At 51.0% G+C, this 25,354-nt stretch overlaps 1 protein-coding gene across 2 annotated transcripts in view; it reads left to right on the forward strand.

The window, feature by feature from the left end:
* LOC147120710 (protein lifeguard 3-like) overlaps positions 1 to 25,354 on the forward strand; it is a 134,791-nt gene that overhangs the window by 44,108 nt on the left and 65,329 nt on the right. For both annotated transcript variants that reach the window (XM_085986940.1, XM_085986941.1), the window contains exon 2: positions 9,973 to 10,388. In XM_085986940.1, the coding sequence (XP_085843066.1) occupies positions 10,016 to 10,388 (373 nt within the window). In that variant the 5' untranslated portion in view covers positions 9,973 to 10,015. The remainder of the gene's footprint in view (positions 1 to 9,972; positions 10,389 to 25,354) is intronic.

Genomic DNA, 25,354 nt, shown 5'->3' on the forward strand with positions numbered 1-25,354 from the left:
TTCCTTTCCAAAAGTACAGCGCACGCTGCAGACTCTTCCAGATGCTTGTTTTTATATTTGAACAGCGTCTAATTGCGTGGTTGCCAGTGACCTAATATCAAGTTGCTGTCAGAGAGAGCGAGAGATTGTCTTCAGTGCAACCACTGGGCCCCTTGAGTCTGTGACTCAGCACCAAATAATTAAGAGGGGTGTGTGTGCACGTCTATCTTCCTTTTTGTCTCTCTCTCTCTCTCTCGCAATTTCATTTTTTCACTTGCTTCTCCTGCCCCTCCCCCTCTCCGCTCACACTTTCTCCCCTCCCCCTCTCCTCTGCTTTCACATGGGCTGGTCCGTCAACATGTTGTATTTATACAGCGCCTTTAATGTAGTAAAATGTCCCCAAGGCGTTTCACAGGAGCGATTATCAGACAAAAATTTGAACCGAGCCACATAAAGAGACATTAGGACAGGCTTGGTCAAAGAGGTAGGTTTCAAGGAGCGTCTTAAAGGAGGAGAGAGAGGTAGCGAGCAATGTTCCCCAAAAATAAAATTACAGGGAACATTGGTGGAGAGGCGGAAAGGTTTAGGGAGGGAATTCCCGAGCTTAGGGCTGTAAGGGGGTTTTCTCTGTTACCGGTCCCCCGTTAACACACACGATAGCAAAATACTGCAGATGCTGGAAATCCGAAATAACAACAGAAAATGCTGGAAAAACTCAGCATCCGTGGAGAGAAAATAGAGTCAACGTTTCGGGTGAACCCTTTCTCAAGACTAAAGAAGCACAGGATATGAAATAGATTAAGAGGCCAGGCTGGGAGAGAACGAAAGAAGTGAAGAGACATTGGCCTAGAAATTCAGTTGTTTGCGCCAGCCGCTAGCGCCTTAGGAGGAGGAGATGTGGGGTGCTAAGCGGCTAGCGCCCGGGCGCAGCGCGATCTGCACCTCTCGCCAACTTCAGTTAAGATTTAGCGGCGGCGCCAAGCCTTTGAGCGCGCAGATCCTGACGTCATTTCATCGTGCAACGCCCTTTGTGCACCCCAAACCGGAAATTCAGTGGCGCCGGCCTATTGTGCGCCTGGCGCCCCTAGCGACTGGTAGAGGGGAACGGTTCTCAGTCGCTGCGGGGCGCAGGGGGCGCAAATTAAAGGGCACTCCTCCTGCCGTAGAAATGGCAGCCATTTTGCAACACTCCTTCTTTGTGAGAGACGGATCTTTGGAGAGAGACAAAGGTAGAGAGCTTTCTGGTTTGGCTCAACACTCGCACAGGTACTTGTGGCTTCAGGCCACAGCTTTGCACTTGTCTTTAACTTCAGAGCCATAGCATTGATTGGAAACATATAATGGGGGCTGCAATGGGTGGAAACGTTGGGCTTCTCCATTGCATTCAAAGGGCTCAGAGACGCCGTGAGAGAGTGCCAGTCATGGCCAGACGGAGAAGGGGCAACAGGCGTCGGCAAAGGAGGCCTTACCCACCCAGGGTATACCGCCAGCAGTTCTCATATCTGAACATGTCTGACGAGCAGTGTGTTCGGAGGCTGCGATTCAGAAGGGCGGTGGTCACTGAGATCTGCCACCTACTTCGCGGAGATCTGCAGCCACAGCTGAGAAGCAGGACGTCTCTGTCGGTGGCAGTGAAGGTGACGGTGTCTCTCAACTTCTATGCCACCGGCTCCTTCCAATCCGCTACTGGGGACATTTCCAACATCTCCCAGTTTGCGGTACATTGCTGCATCCGCCAGGTGACCAATGCCCTTTTCAGAAGGAGACGTCAGTTCATCTCCTTCTCCATGACCGTTGACAAGCAGCAACAGCGTGCAATGGGCTTGGCAGCATTAGTGGGCTTCCCCATGGTGCAGGGCGCCATTGACTGCACGCATGTGGCTTTGCGGGCACCTCTAGAGAATGCCGAGGATTACCGCAACCGGAAGGGCTACCATTCGCTCAACGTGCAGTTGGTGTGTGACCACAGGCAGCTCATCCTAGCTGTCAATGCCCGCTTTCCAGGCAGCAGCCACGATGCCTTCATCCTGCGCCAGACTTCTGTGGCAGACATGTTCCAGGCCCAGCCTCACCCACGAGGATGGCTTCTCGGGGACAAAGGCTATCCTTTGTGCACCTGGCTGATGACCCCGCTCCGTGCGCCCCGCACCCCTGCTGAAGAGGGATACAATGACAGCCATCAAGCAACCAGGAACATCATTGAGCAAACAATCGGCATCCTGAAGCAACGGTTCCGCTGTCTGGATCGTTCCGGAGGAGCCCTACAGTACTCGCCTGAGCGAGTCTCCCATTTCGTGGTCGTGTGCTGCATGCTGCACAACCTGGCTATCCGCAGGACTCAGCCACTGCCAGCAGACATTGGAGGACCACCAGAGGAGGAGGAGGAGGAGGAGGAGGACCAGCACAGGAGGGAGGCAGAAAGTGCAAGGGCCGCCCGTCGGCGGCTTATTGCACGTCGGTTCTAGGCCCCCTCACTTCTCCGATATTCATTAGCTTCGCCCTACTAGTTCGGGCGAGCGCTAAAACTGCTGCTGGACGCCTCTCTTTGGGCGCTAAGCCGGAGGTGGTGATCGATAGCGCCGAGGCCGGGCGCAGCGCATGTGCGGCCATCTCGTGATTGACAGCAGACACCCTGGTGCCGGCCAGCTCTTAAGGGGGAAGGGTTGACTGTGTCTGCTGCCACGCCCTGGATAGTGGAGCCCTCCAGCTAGGCCTGAACACTGCTGCTGGACCCAAATAGCGCCTGAAGACATGGAGAAGGCCCGTGAACGTGCGCAGCGCTTCTCAGAGCGTGATCTGAGTGTGCTGCTTGCTGCTGTGGAGAAGAGGCGCCATGTTTTGTACCCGGACAATGGCAAGAAGGCGACGGTCCACGTCTACAGGAGAGCCTGGAGGCATGTCGCCAGCAAGCTGTCAGCCAACAGCGACGTCCCCAGGACCGGTGCCCAATGCCGCAAAAAGTTAAATGACCTCACACGCATTGTCAGGGTGAGTACCCTTTCCAGTGACCTCCTCATCCTTGCATGTGCACCTCACATTATGGGCAAAGGGACCTGAAAGCTCTAATGGCCAGCCTTCATCCAGCAGCTATGGGACAGGCATGAGCATCAATTGCACATTCTGCACTTAACACACTGGCCAAGCTATTCCACCATGGGAGGCATTGCACACCAGACCATGGCGACACACTGGCCAGGCTATTCCACCATGGGAGGCAGTGCACACCAGATCATGGCAACACACTGGCCAGGCTATTCCACCATGGGAGGCAGTGCACACCAGATCATGGCGACACACTGGCCAGGCTATTCCACCATGGGAGGCAGTGCACACCAGATCATGGCGACACACTGGCCAGGCTATTCCACCATGGGAGGCAGTGCACACCAGATCATGGCAACACACTGGCCAGGCTATTCCACCATGGGAGGCAGTGCACACCAGATCATGGCGACACACTGGCCAGGCTATTCCACCATGGGAGGCAGTGCACACAAGATCACGGCGACACACTGTACTTAGAGGCCGTCCTTTCTCTTGCAGGCCAAGCTGGCGAATAATCGCAAGAGCCGGACTGCGACCGGGGGAGGCCGACCCCATATCCAGCCACTCGCCGACCTGCAACATCGCGTGGAGCGCCTCATGGGTGGCCGGGTGATTGGGCCTGTTGCATGTGGAGATGCCGACCCTGTTCTGGGCAGCAATGGTAAGGACATCACCTTTTGCACCTCTCTCGTCCCACTTGCGCATCAGATCTACATCCTTTGCCACTGTCCGACCAATGCGCTGAATGCCACCACTCATGCATCCCGCACTGACGCCCTCTCCTCACTCTAAAGCTACTCTTGTGCCTTCCTGCTTTCAGATGGTCAAGAGGAGGTCCCTCAACTTGCCAGTGACAGACCCTCCGAGGAGGAGCAGGAGGAGGAGCAAGAGGAAGGCGGCCCATCAGGGGAACCCTCAGCCGCGGCCACCCAGGCCAATGTAGGGGACACGTCTTCCCTGGAGGGCAGCGTGGCGGAAGTGTCGAAGGGGAGGGGACCTGCATGCTGCAGAAAGGCGGGAGGGGGGTGGAAGCTCGGCGGCCTTCTCCCCAGAGGGGGGATGCGTCGGAGGGGAGTCCAATTGCTGGGCCCAGCGGCCTCCAGCAACGCAGGAAGGGTCGGCCAGCTCGGCGGCCTTCTCCCCAGAGGGAGAGTCCGGCCTCCAGTCAGGAGATGCTCTTTGCCGAGGAGATGGAACGCCTCGAAGACTTGTCCGCGGACTCGGAGCGCCGGCACACGGAGCTCATGGCGGCAGTGGCACGGCTGCCTGAGTCCATCGATTCCCTCTCTCGGAGTGTGGCCGAGTTCGGGCCCTTAGAGGCCACCAGTCGGGCGGAATACTGGGCAGATCTGTCAGCAACTGGCCAGGTGATCAGTGGTGCCGTCCAGTCACTGGCTGCTCTGCTGCGGTCAGTGAACAGGTCAACACGGGCACTCCCTGCTGCCACACTCGCTGTGTCAGCCAGGCATCGCCAGGGCACCCGGCGCGCTGCAGCAGCACAGCGGTCTGTCCCTCGGCAGATTGGTGCGCATGCTGCAGTGCTGGCCCGGGCGAGTGCCAGTGTCTCAGGCGACCAGCGAGCGCCTGCCATCCGCCAGCTTGCCGCCATTCCTCCAGCCGCCACTGCCACTCCCCCAGTGGAGCTGCTGCAGCGACTGATGCTGGCCAGCCACAGCTGCAGCAATCAACAGCCGCCCGCTCGACGGCCAGACCTCGACTAGGCCGACCCCCAAGGGCATCTGCCGTCACGACATGTGCCCCTCAGGAGCCTGCCCCCAGCCTTGCAGCAGCCAATGGCCTTACTTTGAGGCGGAGCAGCAGGGCGGGCAGGGGCCACCCAAAGATGGCCAAGGCATCGCCCTAGCGGGCCAAATAGTCGAATGTGTGGCCATTTGTGTTTGTTTCTTGAGGCCGAGAATTGGATGTTTGTTTTTTGAAGGCCGATGATGTGATGTTTGTTTTTGACGAAGGCTGAGAATGACGGCCATTTTAGTTGCCCTATTTTGTTAATCCTCTCCAGGTTGTGGGAGCGAGTAATGTGTTTCAGTGTTTTTTGGGGGTTTCGTCTGTTTTTGGTTTTCATGTGGGAAGGGCCCAGAGTTTGTACATTAAAGCATTTTATTTATTCACATTGTCCATGTTTGATCTTTGAAGTGTTTGTTGCCTTAACCGGCTGAGGGCTTGCGGAGCGGCTGCAATCATGTTCTATCATTGGCACAAGCCATTCCCTGACAGGGGGCCTAGAAGTGACGTTCAATAAGCTGCCGACGGGCGGCCCTTGGACCTTGTGCGTCCCTCCTGGGCTGGTACTCCTCGTCCTCGTCGTCCTCATGCTCCTCCTGCTCCTCCTCCTGAGGTGGTGGTCCAACGTGAGGTGGCAGTGCCTGAGTCCTGCGGATAGCCAGGTTGTGCAGCATGCAGCAAACGACGACGAATTGGGAGACTCGATCCTGCGAATACTGGAGGGCTCCCCCGGAGCGATCGAGACAGCGGAACCGTTGCTTGAGCACGCCGATTGTTTGTTCTATGAGGTTCCTCGTCGCTTGATGGCTCTCGTTGTATGCCTCTTCAGCAGGGGTCGTGGGCGCGCGGAGCGGGGTCATGAGCCAGGTACACAAAGGATAGCCTTTGTCCCCGATAAGCCATCCTCTTGGGGGAGGCTGTGCCTGGAACATGTCAGCCACAGTTGTCTGTCGCAGGATAAAGGCATCGTGGCTGCTGCCTGGAAAGCGGGCATTGACAGCTAGGATGCGCTGCCTGTGGTCACACACCAGCTGTACATTGAGGGAATGGTAGCCCTTCCGGTTGCGGTACTCCTCGGCATGCTCAAGAGGTGCCCGCAAAGCCACATGCATGCAGTCAATGGCGCCCTGCACCATGGGGAAGCCTGCTATTCTTGCAAACCCCACTGCACGCTGCTGCTGCTTGTCCAGGGTCATGGGGAAGGAGATGAATTGATGTCTCCTTCTGAAAAGGGCTTCGGTCACCTGGCGGATGCAGCAATGCACGGCGAACTGGGAGATGTTAGCGATGTCCCCAGTAGCGGATTGGAAGGAGCCGGAGGCATAGAAGTTGAGAGCCACCGTCACCTTCACTGCCACCGACAGAGACATCCTGCGCATCAGCTGTGGCTGCAGATCTCTCTGAAGCAGCCGGCAGATGTCTGCAACCACCTCCCTTCGGAATCGCAGCCTCCTAACACACATCGCGGCAGACATGGTCAGATAGGAGGTCTGCTGGCGGTATACCCTGCGTGGGTAAGGCCTCAGTTGGCGACGCCTGTTGCCCCCTCTGCGTCTAGCCAGGGCTGCCACTCTCTCACGGCGTCTGTAAGCCCTTCTGGCATAAGGCTGAAATTCAGCGTTGCCACCCAATGCAGCCCCCATTATATGCTGGCAAACACTGAGCTCTGAATGAAGGCAAAGATAATTGGTAAGCTCTGGCCTGAGCCAAAAATACCTGTCCAAGTGTTAGTCCAAACCAGTAAACTCTCCTCCTTGGTCTCTGTCCAAAAAACCGTTGCACAAGAGTGAATGCTGCAAAATGGCTGGCCTTTATACTGCTGGGTAAGTGCCCTTTAATTTGCGCTCCCCGCGGCCCGGCTGGGCTGTGTACCGTTCCACTTCACAGTCGCTCGGGCCGCCCGGCGCACAATGGGCCGGCGCGAGTGAAGTTCCGGTTTGGGGCGCACAAAGGGCGTTGCACTATTAAATGACGTCATGATCTGCGCGCGCAGCAGGGCGCGCGCTAAGACTTTGCGCCGGCGCTAAATGTGTCCTGAAGTTGGGGAGAGGCGCAGATCGCGCTGCGCCCGGGCGATAAGCGCCTAGCGCTCGAGATCTACTCCTCCTAAGGCGCTAACGGCTGGCGCGCCCAACTGAATTTCTAGGCCAATATGTTTTACAGGCCTGAATGTCTATTTTACTGAATTAAACCCCACTGTGTGGGGGCCTCTGGTACAATACTATTTTTGTATCCGTCTTCGGGATGTGGGCATTTATTGCTCAATTCTAATTGCCCTGAACTCGGTGTCTTCCTCAGATACTTCAGAGGGCAGTTCAGAGTCAACCACGTTGATGTGGGCCTGGAGTCACATATAGGCCCAGACTGGGTAAGGACGCCAGGTTTCCTTCCCGAAAGAAAAGAAAAAGACTTAAACAACACAGGAGGCCTTTCGGCCCATCGAGTCTGCGCTGGCTCTTTCGAAGAGCGATCCCATTAGTCCGACTCCCCCGCTCTTTCCCCATACCCCTGAACATTTTTCCCCTTCAAGTATTTTTCTAGTTCCCTTTTGAAGGCTATTATTGAATCTGTATCCACCAGCCTATCAGGCAGTGCACTCCAAATCGTAACCACTCGCTGCATAAAAACGTTTCTCCTCATCTCGCCTCTGGTTCTTTTGCCAATCAGCTGAAATCTGTGCCCTCTCATTATTGATCTTTCAGCCATTGGAAACAGTTTATCTTTATTCACTCTACCTAAACACCTGTATGATTTTAAACACCTCTATCAAATCTCTTAGCCTTCACCGCTCTAAGGAGAGCAACCCTAGCTTCATAGCATAATCAATAGGCAGAGTCAACATGGTTTTATGAAAGGGAAATCGTGTTTTGTGGTAAACCACTGTTTGTATTCCTGTTTGTATTCCACTGTGTACATGCCTGGACATGCCTCGGCTGACTCCTCCCACAGGTCCTAGTATAAAGGTGACTGCTCCCCAGCCCTTTGTATCCTGGACCGGTCGACCACGCGAGGCAGACCTCCATTCTGTTGTTAATAAAAGCCTTTAGTTACTCTTCTAACTCTCAGTCTTTTATGAGTAATTGATAGCGCATCATGTTTGACAAATTTATTTGAGTTTTTTGAGGATGTAACTAGCAGGGTAGATAAAGGGGAACCAGTGGATGTAGTATATTTGGATTTCCAAAAGGCATTCGATAAGGTGCCACATAAAAGGTTATTACACAAGATTAGGGCTCATGAGGTTGGGGTTAATAGTGTAGCATGGATAGAGGATTGGTTAACGGACAGAAAACAGAGAGTAGGAATAAACGGGTCATTTTCAGGTCGGCAGGCTGTAACTAGTGGGGTACCGCAAGGATCAGTGTTGGGGCCTCGGCTATTTACAATCTATATTAATGACCTAGGCGAAGGGACCGAGTGTAATGTATCCAAGTTTGCTAAGGATACAAAGCTAGGTGGGACAGTAAGCTGTGAGGAGAACACAGAGTCTGCAAGGGGATATCGATAGACTGAGTGAGTGGGCAGTAAGGTGGCAGATGGAGTATAATGTAGGGAAATGTGAGGTTATTCACTTTGGTAGGAAAAATGGAAAAACAGAATATTTTTTAAATGGTGAGAAACTTTCAAATGTTGGTGTTCAGAGAGATTTGGGTGTCCACGTGCAAGAAACACAGAAAGCTAGCATGCAGGTACAGCAAGCAATAAAGAAGGCAAATGGCATGTTGGCCTTTATTGCAAGGGGGTTAGAGTATAAGAGTGAGGAAGTCTTGCTACAATTGTACAGGGCCTTGGTGAGACCACGCCTGGAGTACTGTGCACAGTTTTGGTCTCCTTATCTAAGGAAGGATATATTTGCCTTGGAGGCGGTGCAACAAAGGTTCACTAGATTGATTCCTAGGATGAGAGGGCTGTCCTATGAGGAGAGATTGTGTAGAATGGGCCTATACTTAGAAACATAGAAACATAGAAGATAGGAGCAGGAGTAGGCTATTCGGCCCTTCGAGCCTGCTCCGCCATTCAATGAGATCATGGCTGATCATCCAAATTCAGTACCCTGTCCCTGCCTTCTCCCCATATCCCTTGATCCCTTTAGCCTCAAGAAATACGGAGTTTAGAAGAATGAGAGGTGATCTCATTGAAACATACAAGATTCTGAGGGGGATTGACAGGGTAGATGCTCAGAGGTTGTTTCCCCTGGCTGGAGAGTCTAGAACTAGGGGGCACAGTCTCAGGATAAAGGGTCGGCCATTTAAGACCGAGATGAGGAGGAATTTCTTCACTCCGGGTTGTGAATCTTAGGAATTTTCTGCCCCAGAGGGCTGTGGATGCTGAGTCTTTGAGTACATTCAAGGCTGAGATCGAGAGATTTTTGGACTCTAGGGGAATCAAGGGATATGGAGATCGGGCGGGAAGGTGGAGTTGAGGTCGAAGATCAGCCATGATCTTATTGAATGGCGGAGCAGGCTCGAGGGGTCAAATGGCCGACTCCTGCTCCTATTTCTTATGTTCTTCTCGAGTCTATCCATGTGACTATAATCCCTCATCCCTGGAGCCTTTCTAGTAAATCTCCTCTGCACCCTCTCCAAAGCCTTCAGGTCCCTCCTAAAGTGTGATGCCCAGAACTGGGCAATACTCCAGCTGGGGCCGAACTAGTTTTTTTTTTATAAAGGTTTAGCATCACTTCCTGGCTTTTGTACTCCAGGCCTCTATTTATAAAGCCCAGAGTTGCATTTCTATAGCGCCTTTCACGACCACGGGACGTCCCAAAGCGCTTTACAGCCAATGAAGCACTTTGGAAGAGTGGTCACTGTTGTAATGTGGGAAACGCAGCAGCCAATTCACGCACAGCAAGATCCCACAAAGAGCAATGTGTCAGTGCCCAGATCATCTGTTTTTTAGTGATGTTGGTTGAGGGAAAAATATTGGCCAGGACACCGAGGAGAACTCCCCTGCTCTTCTTCAAAACAGTGACCGTGGGATCGTTTATGCCCAAGCGAGGGGGCAGATGGGGCCTCGGTTTTACGTCGCATCTGAAAGACTGCACTTCTGACAGTGAAGCACTCCCTCAGTACTTCACTGGGAGTGTCGGCCTGGATTATGGGCTCAAGTCTCTGGAGTGGGGCTCGAACCCACGACCTCCTGACTCGGAGAGAGAGTGTATTGTGTTCCGAAGTATAAGTGTTTTTCTAAATTTGTGTCTTCCAGGACGACCCGCCGACTCTGATCAGGAGCCAGTGTTTGAAGCAGAATGGCGAACCCCAGTGCTCCCCCCTCCTATGAAGAAGCAGTCGATCCGTTGTACCCCACCTCGCACGAACCTGGGTACCCCATGTCCGGACCGTACCCTCCCGGGGGAAACCCGGCCTACCCTCCCGGGGGAAACCCGGCCTACCCTCCCGGGGGAAACCCGGCCTACCCTCCCGGGGGAAACCCGGCCTACCCTCCTGGGGGAAACCAGGCCTACCCGTCGATGTTCCCCCAGCCAGGAGGGAATTCCATGTTCCCCCAGTCGGGAGGGAATTCCATGTTCCCCCAGCCGGGAGGGAATTCCATGTTCCCCCAGCCGATGGGCCCTCCAATGATGCCGACTATGCCCCTGAACCCCATTGGAGGCAACTCAGGTGAGTTTGCAGTGTGTGGAGTGTTTCTGTCTGGTAGATAGATCTGGGAAATCTGCCGTACATGCCAACCATGAACTGCGTGTAGTTCTGGTCACCACATTACAGGAAGGATGTGATTGCACCAGAGAGGGTGCAGAGGAGATTTACGAGGATGTTGCCAGGACTGGGGAATTTTAGCTATGAGGAAAGATTGGATCGGCTGGGGTTGTTTTCTTTGGAACAGAGGAGGCTGAGGGGAGATTTAATTGAGGTGTACAAAATTCTGAGGGGCCTAGATAGAGTGGATAGGAAGGACCTATTTCCCTTAGCAGAGAGGTCAATAACCAGATTTAAAGTACTTGGTAGAAGGATTAGAGGGGAGCTGAGAACTATTTTCACCCAGAGGGTGGTGGGGGTCTGGAACTCTGCCTGAAAGGGTGGTAGAGGCAGAAACCCTCATCACATTTAAAAAGTTATTGGATGTGCACTTCAAGTGCAGTAACCTACAGGGCTACAGACCAAGAGCTGGGAAGTGGGATTAGGCCGGATAGCTGTTTTTCGGCCAGCGTGGACACGATGGGCCGAATGGCCTCCTTCTGTGCCATAAATTTTTTATGATTCTATGAAACGCAGGGAATATGGAAGGAGAGTTTGGGGTCCTGGCATTTACTGTACTGATTCGTGGTGTTGCCCACTACATAAACCCCCCATGGGCATGCGCACGTATTCCCACTGGTGCTGCCTTCTTGGTTGACCTGCCTGGAGTCTTGCAAGTTGGGACCAATTACCCCCTCCCACCCCCTTCAGATTCCTCCCCTCTTCCCTGGAGGTGCAAGACAGTGGGGAGCAGATTCACAGCTCTCATCTGACTCCACCAACTCTCAAATGGTAATTTGCTGCTGAGTGAGTGTTGGCTGGCTATTTGACAATGGGAGGCAGCACAACCTCCCACAATCATTCTCATTCACCCACACTCACCTCTCTCTCTCTCTCTCTTCCTACTGTGTGCCAAATGCAGCGGGAATAGGCTCGCCAACTCTCGACGTATTCCTGGAGGATTTATCACATGGCCCAGTTGCCAAACCAACCCCCACTTGGTCAAGCAGCCTTTTTTCACCCACCTCCAATATTTTTACAAATAATAAACAAGAGTGTTCAAAAGAAAGGTATGAAGACAGAGTTGGCTAAAGTGGACTGGGAAAATAGATTAAAGGGTAAGACGGTAGATAAGCAGTGGCAGACATTTAAGGAGATATTTCATAACTCTCAGCAAAGGTTTATTCCAGTGAAAAAGAGAGGCTCTACGAGAAGGATGAACCATCCTTGGCTAACTAAGGAAGTTAAGGATGGTATCACATTGAAAGAAAAGGTATATAATGTTGCGAAGATTAGTGGTAGGCCAGAGGATTGGGACATTTTTAGAAACCAGCAATGGATGACTAAAAAAATAATAGAGTAAGAAGATAGATTATGAAAGTAAACTAGCAAAAAATATAAAAACAGACAATAAGAGCTTCTACAGAAGAGAGTAGCTAAAGTAAACGTTGGTCTCTTAGAGGGTGGGACTGGGGAATTAATAATGGGAAACGGAAATGGCAGAGACTTTGAACAAATATTTTGTATCAGTCTTCATGGTAGGAGACACTAAAAGCATCCCAATAATAATTGATAATGAAGGGGCTATAGGGAGGGAGGAACTTAAAACAATGACTATCACTAGAGAAAAAGTACTAGGTAAACTAATGGGGCTAAAGGTGGACAAGTCCCCTGGACCGGATGGCCTGCATCCTAGGGTCTTAAAAGAAGTGGGTGCAGAGATAGCGGATGCGTTGGTTGTAATCTACCAAAATTCCCTGAATTCTGGAGAGGTCCCAGCGGATTGAAAAACCGCGAATGTAACTCCCCTATTCAAGAACGGAGGGAGACAGAAAGCAGGAAACTATAGGCCAGTTAGCCTAACATCTGTCATTGGGAAAATGCTGGAATCCATGATTAAGGGAGTAGTAGCAGGACATTTAAAAAATCATAATACAGTCAAGCAGAGTCATCATGGTTTTATGAAAGGGAAATTGTGTTTGACAAATTACTAGAGTTCTTTAAGGATGTAACGAGCAGGGTGGATAAGGGTGAACCAGTGGATGTGGTGTATTTGGATTTCCAGAAGGCATTCGATAAGGTGCCACATAAAAGGTTACTGCACAAAATAAGAACTCACGAGGTTGGGGGTAATATATTAGCATGGATAGAGGATTGGCTAACGAACAGAAAACAGAGAGTCGGGATAAATGGGACATTTTCCGGTTAGCAAACTGTAACTAGTGGGGTGCCACAGGGATCAGTGTTGGGGCCTCAACTATTTTCAATCTATATTAATGACGTGGATGAAGGGACCGAGTGTATTGTAGCCAAATTTGCAAAGCTAGGTGGGAAAGCAAGTTGTGAGGAGGACACAGAGTGCAAAGGGATGTAGATAGGTTCAGTGAGTGGGCAAAAATTTGGCAGATGGAGTATAATGTGGGAAAATGTGAGGTTATCCACTTTGGTAGGAAAAATAAAAAAGCAAATTATTATTTAAATGGAGAGAGACTACAGAATGCTGCGGTACAGAGGGATCGGGGGGTCCTCGTACATGAAACACAAAAAGTTAGCACGCAGGTACAGCAAGTAATTAGGAAGGCAAATGGAATGTTGGCCTTTATTGCAAGTGGGATGGAATATAAAAGTAGGGAAGTCTTGATACAACTGTACAGGGCGTTGGTGAGACCACACCTGGAGTACTGCGTACAGTTTTGGTCTCCTTATCTAAGGAGGGATATACTTGCATTGGAGGCAGTTCAGAGAAGGTTCACGAGGTTGATTCCTGAGATGAGGGGGTTGTCTTGTTGAGCAGGTTGGGCCTATACTCATTGGAGTTTAGAAGAAAGTTCAGGGGTGCAATTAAAAAGGATATTAGGAAAGCAAAGAGAGGGCATGAAAAAATATTGGCAAGTAAAATACATTAAGAGCAAGAGGATAACTAAAATAAGAGTAGGGCTTATTAGGGACCATAAAGGTTGTGGTAAACCACTGTTAACCTGTACATGCCTGTGTGGTAAACCACTGTTAACCCTGTTCAAGTCCAGGCATGTCTCAGCCCCTGGCTCCACCCCTAAGCCCGGGTATAAAGGTGACTCACCACCCTTCCCCCGGGAGCTCTTAGGATGGATTCACTAGCAGAGGCATGCTCTAGTTCTTAGTCAATAAAAGCCTACTTCAAAGTCCATTTCGTAGTCTTTGGTATTGTTGCTAGCGCATCAATTTTATTGACTAATTTTCAACATGGAGCAAATCTTGAAGCCGGAACGTTTAGACCTGGATCCTCAAGCAGCAGATGCAGCCAATAACTTTGAACACTGGCTGAGCTGTTTCGAAGCCTTCCTGGAGGCCTCCAGCACTACTGTCACTACAGATGATGCAAAACGGCTTGTCTTGAACTCACGGGTGAGCCACCGAGTCTACTCGATCATCCGAGACGCCACTACTTACGCGGCCGCCATCGCGACGCTAAAGGAACAATACGTGAGGCCTGTTAACGAGGTCTACGCCAGACACCTCCTGGCTACCCGAAAACAGCGCCCCGGGGAATCGGGCGCTGAATATTTACTGGCACTGAGAGTCCTCGGCCGGGACTGTAATTGCAAAGCGGTGACGGCCAAGGAATGCACGGAAGACCTGATCCGAGACGCCTACGTAGCCGGCATCAGGTCCAACTATACTCGGCAGAGGCTGCTGGAACAGAGGGGGCTCGACCTGCAGAAGACGGTGGCCCTCGCTAACTCGTTAGACGTGGCCCTCCAGAACATGGACGCCTACCCCCCTGACCGGATGGCCACGTGGATGCCATGGGAGCAGCCATCTTGGGACCCGGTAAGGCCACAAGCCGCCATCAGCCCAACTACAGCTGCAATGACCAGAGGCCAGAAATGCTACTTCTGCGGCCAGGTCAAGCACCCCAGACAGCAATGCCCAGCAAAGGACGCGACCTGCTCCAAATGCGGCAAGAAAGGCCACTACGTGAGAGTGTGCAAGGCGAAATCGACCCCCAATTCCAGCAGCGCCGCGTGTGAACCGTACAGGCCGCCATTTTGGACCCCACCAACCACGTGTGAGCCGTGCGGGCCGCCATTTTGGACACCACCAGCCGAGGGGGAGCCGCCATCTTGGACACCATCTCAGGACCAGGCCCTCGGCGCGGGCGAATACTACAGCGACCCACCGACCTCGACGATGGCCTCCATCACCCTGGACCAATCTAGGCCCCATCAACTAGCCAGGTCCATGATGAACATAAAGGTAAATGGCCATGCCACAAATTGCCTTTTCGACTGCAGAAGCACGGAGAGCTTCATCCACCCCGACACGGTGCGACGCTACTCCCTATCGGTTATGCGCACACGCCACCAGGTCTTTATGGCCTCAAAGTCCCATACGGCGGACGTCGGCGGCTACTGTGTAGCGACTCTGACAGTGAACGGCGTGGAGTACAGAGAGTTTAAATTCCTCGTCCTGCCACAGCTCTGCGCTCCCGTACTGCTAGGATTAGACTTCCAGTGCCATCTGGAGAGCGTCACGATGGCATATGGCGGGCCCCTGCCCCCACTTAGTCTGCAGCCAGCAGAATTTAAACACGGCGCCGCGCAAAGTATGCAGCCTGTCCACCCTGAAGGTCAAACCCGCCCCCGTTGTTCGCTAACCTCGCCAAAGACTGCAAGCCAATTGCTACTAAAAGCAGGCGGTACAGTGCCGGGGATAGGAGCTTTATTAAATCAGAAGTACAAAGACTCCTGAGGGAAGGGATTATCGAGGGCAGCACCAGCCCATGGCGAGCCCAGGTGGTGGTAGTAAAGACCGGCGAAAAACAGCGCCTGGTTATTGATTACAGCCAGACGATCAATCGATACACGCAATTAGACGCATACCCACTTCCCCGCATATCTGACATGGTCAACCAGATAGCACAATACCGGGTATTCTCGACGATTGATCTGAAGTCGGCATATCACCAGCTCCCCATCAGGCCTGAGGACCGCCAGTACACGGCCTTCGAGGCTGACGGTCGCCTCTACCACTTCCTCCGAGTCCCCTTCGGCGTCACCAACGGGGTCTCGGTCTTCCAAAGGGAGATGGACCGGATGGTTGACCAGAATGCGCTGCAGGCCACCTTCCCCTATCTAGACAACGTCACCATCTGCGGCCATGACCGGCAGGACCACGACGCCAACCTAGAAAAATTCCTCCGTACGGCCCAACGGCTGAATCTGACATACAACAGAGAAAAATGTATGTTCCGCACCGCGCGCCTCGCTATTCTTGGCTGCGTGGTGGAAAACGGAGTCATCGGCCCCGACCCCGACCGAATGCGCCCCCTCCTGGAACTACCCCCCCCCCCCCCCCCCCACTGCCTAAAAGCCCTGAAGAGATGCCTAGGGTTCTTCTCTTACTACGCCCAGTGGGTGCCCAACTATGCGGACAAAGCCCGGCCCCTCATCAAGTCAACCTCCTTCCCCCTGACGGCAGAGGCCCGTGCAGCCTTCACCCTCATAAAAGAGGACATTGCGAAGGCCACAATGCACACAGTGGATGAGTCCATCCCTTTCCAAGTGGAGAGCGATGCATCTGACTTCGCCCTAGCCGCAACCCTTAACCAGGCGGGGAGACCCGTGGCCTTCTTTTCACGGACCCTCCAGGGCCCCGAAATTCGACACTCCTCAGTCGAGAAGGAGGCCCAGGCGATAGTGGAGGCTGTATGGCACTGGAGGCATTACCTGGCCGGTAAACGTTTCGCCCTGCTCACTGACCAACGGACAGTAGCATTTATGTTTAACAACAGACAAAGGGGGAAAATCAAAAATGATAAGATATTGCGGTGGAGGATCGAGTTATCCACCTACAACTACGATATCTTATGCCGGCCCGGGAAACTTAATGAGCCCCCAGACGCCCTATCCCGTGGGACATGTGCCAACGCACAAGTCGATAGGCTACGGACCCTCCACAATGATCTCTGCCACCCGGGGGTCACCAGGTTCTTCCACTTTATTAAAGCTCGCAACCTGCCTTACTCCCATCGAGGAGGTCAGGACCATGACCAGGAACTGCCAGGTCTGCGCCGAATGCAAACCGCATTTTTATAGGCCAGACAGGGCACACCTGATTAAAGCCACCCGCCCCTTCGAACGTCTCAGCGTCGATTTCAAGGGGCCCCTTCCCTCCTCTGACCGCAACACGTACTTCCTCAATATTATTGACGAGTACTCCCGTTTCCCCTTCGCCATCCCCTGCCCGGACATGACCAGCGCCACAGTCATCAGGTGCCTCCATGACCTGTTCGCCATATTTGGCTTCCCCAGTTACATCCACAGCGACAGGGGCTCGTCGTTCATGAGCGACGAGCTGCGCCAGTACCTGCTCGAGAAGGGCATAGCCACGAGCAGGACTACCAGCTAAAGCCCCCGGGGTAACGGACAGGTAGAGAGGGAGAACGCAACGGTGTGGAAGACCGCCATGCTCGCCCTAAAATCCAAGGGCCTCCCAATCTCCCGCTGGCAAGATGTCCTCCCCGATGCGCTCCACTCCATACGATCACTGCTCTGTACTGCCACAAACGCCACCCCTCACGAGAAGATGTTCGTCTTCCCCAGGAAATCCACCTCGGGGACATCACTACCGCCATGGCTGACGTCTCCGGGACCCGTCCTGCTCAGGAAACACGTGAGGAGCCATAAGACGGACCCCCTGGTCGAAAAGGTTCACCTCGTCCACGCCAACCCACAGTACGCCTACGTGGCGTATCCTGACGGGCGGGAGGACACAGTCTCAATTCGAGACCTCGCACCCTCAGGTACCACCCGAAACACCATCGATCACCATCCACTACCTCCACCCACCACCACTACCCACGACGCACCACCGGGGTGTCTACCACGAACTGACGACATGCCGGTGCCATCCCTACCCCGAGAGGACGACACGCCAGTGCTCCGTCCCACGCGAGAAGCGGCCGCGGGCAAAGAACCGCCGCAACCGGCACCACGAAGATCATTACGGCAGACAAGACCCCCGGAGAGACTTTCATATACGAACTTTTGAAACACTTCACCCCGCCGGACTCTTTTTTAAGCGAGGGGTGAATGTGGTAAACCACTGTTAACCTGTACATGCCTGTGTGGTAAACCACTGTTAACCCTGTACAAGTCCAGGCATGTCTCAGCCCCTGGCTCCACCCCTAAGCCCGGGTATAAAGGTGACTCACCACCCTTCCCCCAGGAGCTCTTAGGATGGATTCACTAGCAGAGGCATGCTCTAGTTCTTAGTCAATAAAAGCCTACTTCAAAGTCCATTTCGTAGTCTTTGGTATTGTTGATAGCGCATCAAAGGTAAACTGTGTGTGGAGTCGGAAGACATGGGTATGGTTCTTAATGAATACTTTGCGTCTGTTTTCACAAAAAAGAGGGACGATGCAGACATTGCAATCAGGGAGGAGGAGTGTGAAATATTAGATGAAATAAACATAGTGAAAGAGGAAGTATTAAGGGGTTTAGCATCTTTGAAAGTGGAAAGATCCCCAGGCCCAGGTGAAATGTATCCTAGACTGTTAAGAGAAGTAAGAGAGGAAATAGTGGAGGCTCTGACCATCATTTTTCAATCCTCTCTGGCTACAGGTGTGGTGCTGGAGGACTGCTAACGTGGTACCGTTGTTTAAAAAGGGAGAAAGGGGTAGACCGAGTAATTACAGACTAGTCAGCCTAACCTCGGTGGTGGGAAACCTATTGGAAAAAATTCTGAGGGACAGGATAAATCTTCATTTAGAAAGACACAAATTAATCAGGGACAGTCAACATGGATTTGTTAATGGAAGGTTGTGTCTGACTAACTTTACTGAATTTTTTGAGGAGGTTACAAGGAGGGTCGATGAGGGTAGTGCGTTTGATGTAATCTATATGGATTTTAGCAAGGCTTTTGATAAGGTCCTGCATGGCAGACTGGTTGATGTGCCTCAATAATTCCGAGACTCGAAGTTAGCAGAACAAAACAAGGCTTTTATTAACTTAGAACGTAACACGTAAGCGAGAGAGATGTCTTCCTTCTGGAGGCTGAGGCCAGACTGAGCCAGCCTACAAACGGGGCCAGGTATGGGCGGAGCCCTACACACAGCACATTCCAGCACATTCCAGTATACAATACAGCACATTCCAGTACACAATACAATGAGGTCTGGGGGAAGGGAAATGGCACTGAAACCGATCTCAGTCACAGGCAGTGATGATGATGAATATTTCATCACACTGGTCACGAAAGTAAAAGCCCATGGGATCCAGGGCAAAATGGCAAATTGGATCCAAAATTGGCTCAGAGGCAGGAAACAAAGAGTAATGGTCGAAGGGTGTTTTTGTGACTGGAAGGCTGGTTCCAGTGGGGTTCCGCAGGGTTCAGTACTGGGTCCTTTGCTTTTTGTGGTATATATCAATGATTTGGACTTGAATGTAGGAAGTATGATTAAGAAGTTTGCAGATGATACAAAAAATTGGCCATGTGGTTGATAATGAAGAAGAAAGCTGCAGACTGCAGCAAGATATCAATGGACTGGTCAGGTGGGCAGAACAGTGGCAAATGGAATTCAATCTGGAGAAGTGTGGGGTCATGCATTTGGGGAGGGCTAACAAGGCAAGGGAATACACATTAAATGGTAGGACACAGAAGTGCAGAAGATCAGAGGGACCTTGGAGTGCATGTCCACAGATCCCTGAAGGTAGCAGGACAGGTAGATAAGGTGGTTAAGAAGTCATACGTGATACTTGCCTTTATTAGCCGAGGCATAGAATATAAGAGCAGGGGGGTTATGCTTGAACTGTACAAAACACTAGTTAGGCCACAGCTAGAATACTGTGTGCAGTTCTGGTCATCACATTACAGGAAGGATGTGATTGCACTAGAGAGGGTGCAGAGGAGATTTACGAGGATGTTGCCTGGGCTGGAGAATTTTAGCTTTGAGGAAAGATTGGATAGGCTGGGGTTGTTTTTTTTGGAACAGAGGAGGCTGAGGGGAGCCTTAGCAGAGAGGTCAATAACCAGGGGGCATAGATTTAAAGTACTTGGTCGGAGCTTTAGAGGGGATTTGAGGAGAAATGTTTTCACCCAGAGGGTGGTGGGGGTCTGGAACTCACTGCCTGAAAGGGTGGTAGAGGCAGAAACCCTCATCACATTTAAAAAGTGCTTGGATGTGCGCTTGAAGTGCCGTAACCTACAGAGCTACGGACCAAGAGCTGGGAAGTGGGATTAGGCTGGATCGCTCTGTCGGCAGGCACGGACAAGATGGGCCGAATGGCCTCCTCCTGTGCTGTAAATTTTTACGATTCTATGAATACAACACAGGCCACAGATCGAGCCTGGAACTTTCCTGCTCCGTACAGCTCAGGCCCACACTGGGCAGAGCTACTACTCCCTGAGCCCCAGAGATCAGCATCATTGTTTTTATCATTAATGGTTTGGTTTCCCTGGGAAATGCTGACGGGACAAGAGAACAGACCATTTTAGAAACATAAACATAGAAACATAGAAGATAGGAGCAGGAGTAGGCCATTCGGCCCCTCGAGCCTGCTCCGCCATTCAATGCGATCATGGCTGATCATCCAAATTCAGTACCCTGTCCCTGCCTTCTCCCCATACCCCTTGATCCCTTTAGCCTTAAGAAATATATCTAACTCTTTCTTGAATATATTTAATGAATTGGCCTCAACTGCCTTCTGTGGTAGAGAATTCCACAGGTTCACCACTCTCTGGGTGAAGAAATTCCTCCTCATCTCTGTCCTAAATGGCTTACCCCTTATCCTTAGACTGTGACCCCTGGTTCTGGATTCCCCGACTATCAGGAACATCCGCGGGCTGGGGCTCGATCGGCTGGCTCTGCAGCGGGGCCGAGCAGCGAAGGCGGAGGCAAACAGAGACGGAGGGTGGAGCACTCGGGAAACGGCCAGCGCTGCAAAGTAGGTCGGCGTTCGGACCAAGCAGAGGGAGGGAAATGTCCCAGAGAGTCCGGCGGGAACGAGTCTCCAACTATTAAAAATATCTGTATAAATAAAAACCGCGGAGAACAGCGTTGTCGGCAGCGGCGGGAAAGTGCGGGAGGCGCCATTTTTTCTCGGCAGGGAAGAAAGGAAAGCGCGGGAGGCACCATTTTTTTTCAGGATGCCTAAGACTGGCAATATTACTGCTTTCGAAAGTGATGTAGAGGATTGGACCACATATGTGGAAAGTGTGGAGGTAAATTGCACAGCGAATGAAATAGAGGATGATAAAAAGGCATCGGTACTTCTAAATCTAATGGGCGCAAGGACATACGGGCTGTTACGAAACTTAATCACTCCAGCCAAACCGATGGACAAGAATTTTAAGGAGATTGTTGATACCCTACAGGAGCACTTAAACCCAACACCGCTGCTGATAGTGGAACGATTCAAATTCTTCAGGAGGAATCAGCACAAGAATGAAAGTAACGCTGATTACCTCACCAAATTAAGGAAGCTGTCAAAGCACTGCCAATTCGGGGCAGGACTGGCAGATTCTCTTCGAGACAAATTCGTCTGCGGTCTCCTAAGTGAAGGAACACAGAAAAGGCTACTTTCTGAGAAAGATTTAACACTGGACAAGGCTTTCAGTGTGGCTGTATCATACGAAGCAGCAGCAAGAGGAGCTGCAGAGATACAACAAAGGCCACAGGACTTCGGCACCCATGAAATGACACAGGGTTTCGAGAGATGTTATCGCTGTGGCAGATCCACCCATGACCAGAGGGACTGCTGGTTCAAGGACAAAGCATGCAGGCAATGCAGAAAGATGGGACACATTGCACGTGTATGCCGATCTGGAAACAAAAAATCCACTGACAGAAAAAAAATCAATAAGGAAAAGTACAGAAAGGTACAAATGATGACGGACAGTAGCTCCGAAGACCAGAAGAGCGATAGCGACTCCGGAAACAAGAGACTAAGCTGTCTCAAATTACATAATGTAATTGCCAAAGAAGATTACCAGACCATTTGTGTTACCCTCACGATAGCGGGGTCCCCAGTTAAAATGGAGCTAGATACAGGATCAGCTCTGACCGTCATAAGTCGACGAGATTACGAGCGGCTATTTCCGCATATACCTTTGAAAGACACATCCATTATCTTGAAAACATATAAGGGGCAGAAAGTATACCCCAGAGGGAAAATAAGGGTGCCTGTTGTATACAACGGCAAGGAAATACAGAAGTAGTATTTATACGTTCTGCAAGATGGTGGTCCACCGCTGTTGGGACGTGAATGGATCAGGAAGATACGTTTAGACTGGCACTCCATTCAGGCACTGACGGTGACCAGTAAGAAAAAAAATGATGATGACGTCATACCTGAACGATTAAAAGACATCTTGGCCGACGCCAAAGAAGTGTTTCAACAGGAACTAGGAACCTTGAAAGGCGTCACCACCGCAATAAAAGTGGAAGATGCGGCAATTCCCAAGTTTTTTAAGGCAAGGCCGGTGCCGTACACAATTCGTCCAGCAGTTGAGGCAGAGCTGGAGAATTTGGAAAAGGCAGGCGTGTTATCCAAGATAGATTGGAGCGAGTGGGCAACACCCATCGTCCCAGTCATGAAGAAAACGTTGAATAATGATAAATCTGAAGAACAGAGAAAAATTTGCATCTGTGGGGACTTCAAGGTGACTGTAAACCCGGTTCTTCACACGGTACAGTATCCTCTTCCGAGGATAGAAGATATTTTTGCCTCACTATCCGGAGGGAAACGTTTCACCAAAATTGACTTGGCACAGGCATATCTACAGATGGAGGTTGAGGAGGCCTCTAAAAAGTATCTCACGATAAACACACACAAAGGCCTGTACCAGTACAATCGACTGGTTTTTGGAGTAGCATCAGCTCCAGCTATCTGGCAAAGAGCTATGGAGCAAGTCCTGCAAGGGATTCCGGGGACTCAATGCTACCTAGACGACATCCTTGTAACAGGAGAAAACGACAACGAGCACCGTGCCAATTTGGAGCAGGTGCTCACTAGGCTGAGAGAACGGGGCCTACGAGCAAATCGCCCCAAGTGCGAATTTTTCCAGAAACAAATATAATATTGTGGCCACATAATTAACGAAGAAGGGTTGCATAAGTCACCTGAAAAAATTGAAGCGGTCATAAAAGCCCCAGCACCTGAAAATGTCTCACAATTAAGGTCGTTCCTGGAATTGATAAATTACTATCATGAATTTTTACCGAACTTGTCAACTGTTCTGCACCCTCTTAACGAACTGCTACAAACGGGAGTAATTTGGAAATGGAGCGAAGACTGTAAACGTGCCTTGCATAAATGCAAAGGCTTGATCACGTCCAAGGAAGTTTTGGCTCATTACAACCCATCACTGCCAATCAGACTGGCGTGCGATGCATCCCCTTACGGCGTAGGAGCGGTATTATCGCATAGATTCCCTGATGGCTCGGAGCGGACGATAGCTTTTGCGTCACGCTCATTGAACTCAGCTGAGCGTAACCATGCCCAGATCGACAGGGAAGCACTCAGCCTGGTATGGGGAGTGAAGAAATTCAACCATTACCTACACGGACAAAAATTTACCTTGTTGACTGACCATCAACCCTAAAAAGGGCGTTCCCATTATAACAGCGCAAAGGCTACAGAGGTGGTCCCTTTTCCTAGGGGCACACCAATATGACATAGAATACAAAGGATCAAAACAGCATGGAAATGCTGACGGTTTATCGCGTCTACCGTTGCCAACGGTAGAAGAGGCACCTACAGTGGACCCAGTGGAGATGTTCCACTCAACCATAGTGGAATGTCTACCAGTAACAAATTCTACCATTGAAAAGGAAACGAGAAATGACCCGACTCTCTCACGAGTCTACGATTTAACGGTGAAGGGATGGCCAGCACATGGCGAACCACTGTTGCCAGCATTCGCGCAAAGAAAACAGCTGTCAGTGTGCCGAGGAACCTTGATGTGTGGATCCAGAGTGGTGATTCCACCCAAACTCCAGGATAAAGTGCTAAAGGAGCTTCACGAGGGGCATCTGGGTGGAGTGAAAATGAAGAACCTAGCCAGAGCGTTTGTGTGGTGGCCAGGTATCGATGGAGACATCGAAGAAATGACCAAGGGCTGTCTAGGATGCCAGAAGGTCCAAAACGCCCCACCACAAGCCCCTCTACATTCATGGGAGTGGCCCTCATCTCCATGGCAAAGGGTACACATCGACTTTGCTGGTCCATTTATGGACTCAATGTTCTTAATCGCGGTTGATGCACACTCCAAGTGGCCGGAGGTAATAAAGATGTCCTCCACCACCACGGAAAAAACCATCACAGTATTAAGGACCATATTTGCCAGGAATGGGCTGCCTGAACAGATCTGTTCTGATAATGGACCGCAATTTGTGTCCGAAGAATTCAGGAAGTTCTTAAAAAACAATGGGGTTAAGCACTACACGTCCGCCCCATACCATCCCGCCACCAATGGATTGGCTGAAAGGTTTGTCCAGACCTTCAAGAAGGCCATAAAGGCCATGGGTAATGAAGACATAAATCTACAGCATAAGGTAGATAACTTCTTGTTTGCATACAGGAATGCAACATGTGGTTACAAACCAAACTCCCGCCATGATGTTTTTCAATAGAAGACTGAGATGCCGGCTGGATTTGATCAAGCCAAACATCAGAAGGGACGTAGAGAACTGGCAATTTCAAGGCATGAATGAAAGGCCAACTAGAACCTTCCAGATAGGTCAACAAGTTTTGGCCCGGGACTACCGTACCAAGAAATGGCAGCCTGGAACTATTTGCACACGGCTAGGACCGCTGATGTATACCGTGGACATTGGAGAAAGTATAATAAGGCGCCATGCTGACCAGATCATAGTCACCCGAAAAGGGACAACCTACACCACAACTCTATACGCCTAATGATGAAGCAGAGATACCCATAGTATCTACCTCCGATCCGGTGATACTGGAACCAGATGAACCCGACACTGGCATTCAAGCCGAATCGACCTTGCCAAAAGAACCTACTACACCACCGAAAACTACTACACCACCGAGGCATTATCCGGACCGAGTCAGGAAGCCTCCAGAGAGACTGACTTATAATTGATTAACTGCAGCAAATGTGTAGATTATTGTTCTTGTAAACATGTTAATTAATGATTACTTAAAATGTTATGTACTGGTTGTCTAAAAGGGGAGGAATTGTGGTGTATGTGCCTTTAAGAGCCCCTGTGTACTGTAATGCCGGTAATGGCCACTTGGGCTATATAAGCCTGTATAGTGTCTTGTATCTTTTAGTTCACCACCAGACTTTGTTCAGTAAACACCTGTTAAACCAACTCCTGCATTCCGTGTCTCCATTAACACACGGATACAACATGAACAAATTAGCATCGAGAGCGAGGAGGTACTAGCGGTTTTAGCAGGCTTAAAAGTGGATAAATCCCCAGGCCCAGACGAGATGTATCCCAGGCTACTGTGTGAGGTAAGGGAGGAGATTGCAGGAGCTCTGACACAAATTTTCAGAACCTCTCTGGCCATAGGGGAGGTGCCAGAGGACTGGAGGACAGCTATTATTCAAGAAGGGTAGTAGGGATAAACCAGGGAATTACAGACCAGTGAGCCTAACATCAGTGGTAGGGAAATTATTAGAAAAAACTCTGAGGGACAGAATTAGTCTCCACTTGGAGAGGCAAGGATTAATCAAGGATAGTCAGCATGGATTTGTCAAGGGGACATCAAGTCTAACCAATTTGATTGAATTTTTCGAGGGGGTGACTTGGTGTGTGGATGGGGGTAGTGCAGTTGATGTAGTCTACATGGACTTCAGTAAGGCTTTTGACAAAGTCCCACATGGGAGACTGGTCAAGAAGGTAAGAACCCATGGGATCCAGGGCAATTTGGCAC

This window comes from Somniosus microcephalus, chromosome 4 (assembly GCF_052327205.1).
Source record: "Somniosus microcephalus isolate GS21.2 chromosome 4, FLI_Smic_1.0, whole genome shotgun sequence".
Taxonomy (NCBI): domain Eukaryota; kingdom Metazoa; phylum Chordata; class Chondrichthyes; order Squaliformes; family Somniosidae; genus Somniosus; species Somniosus microcephalus.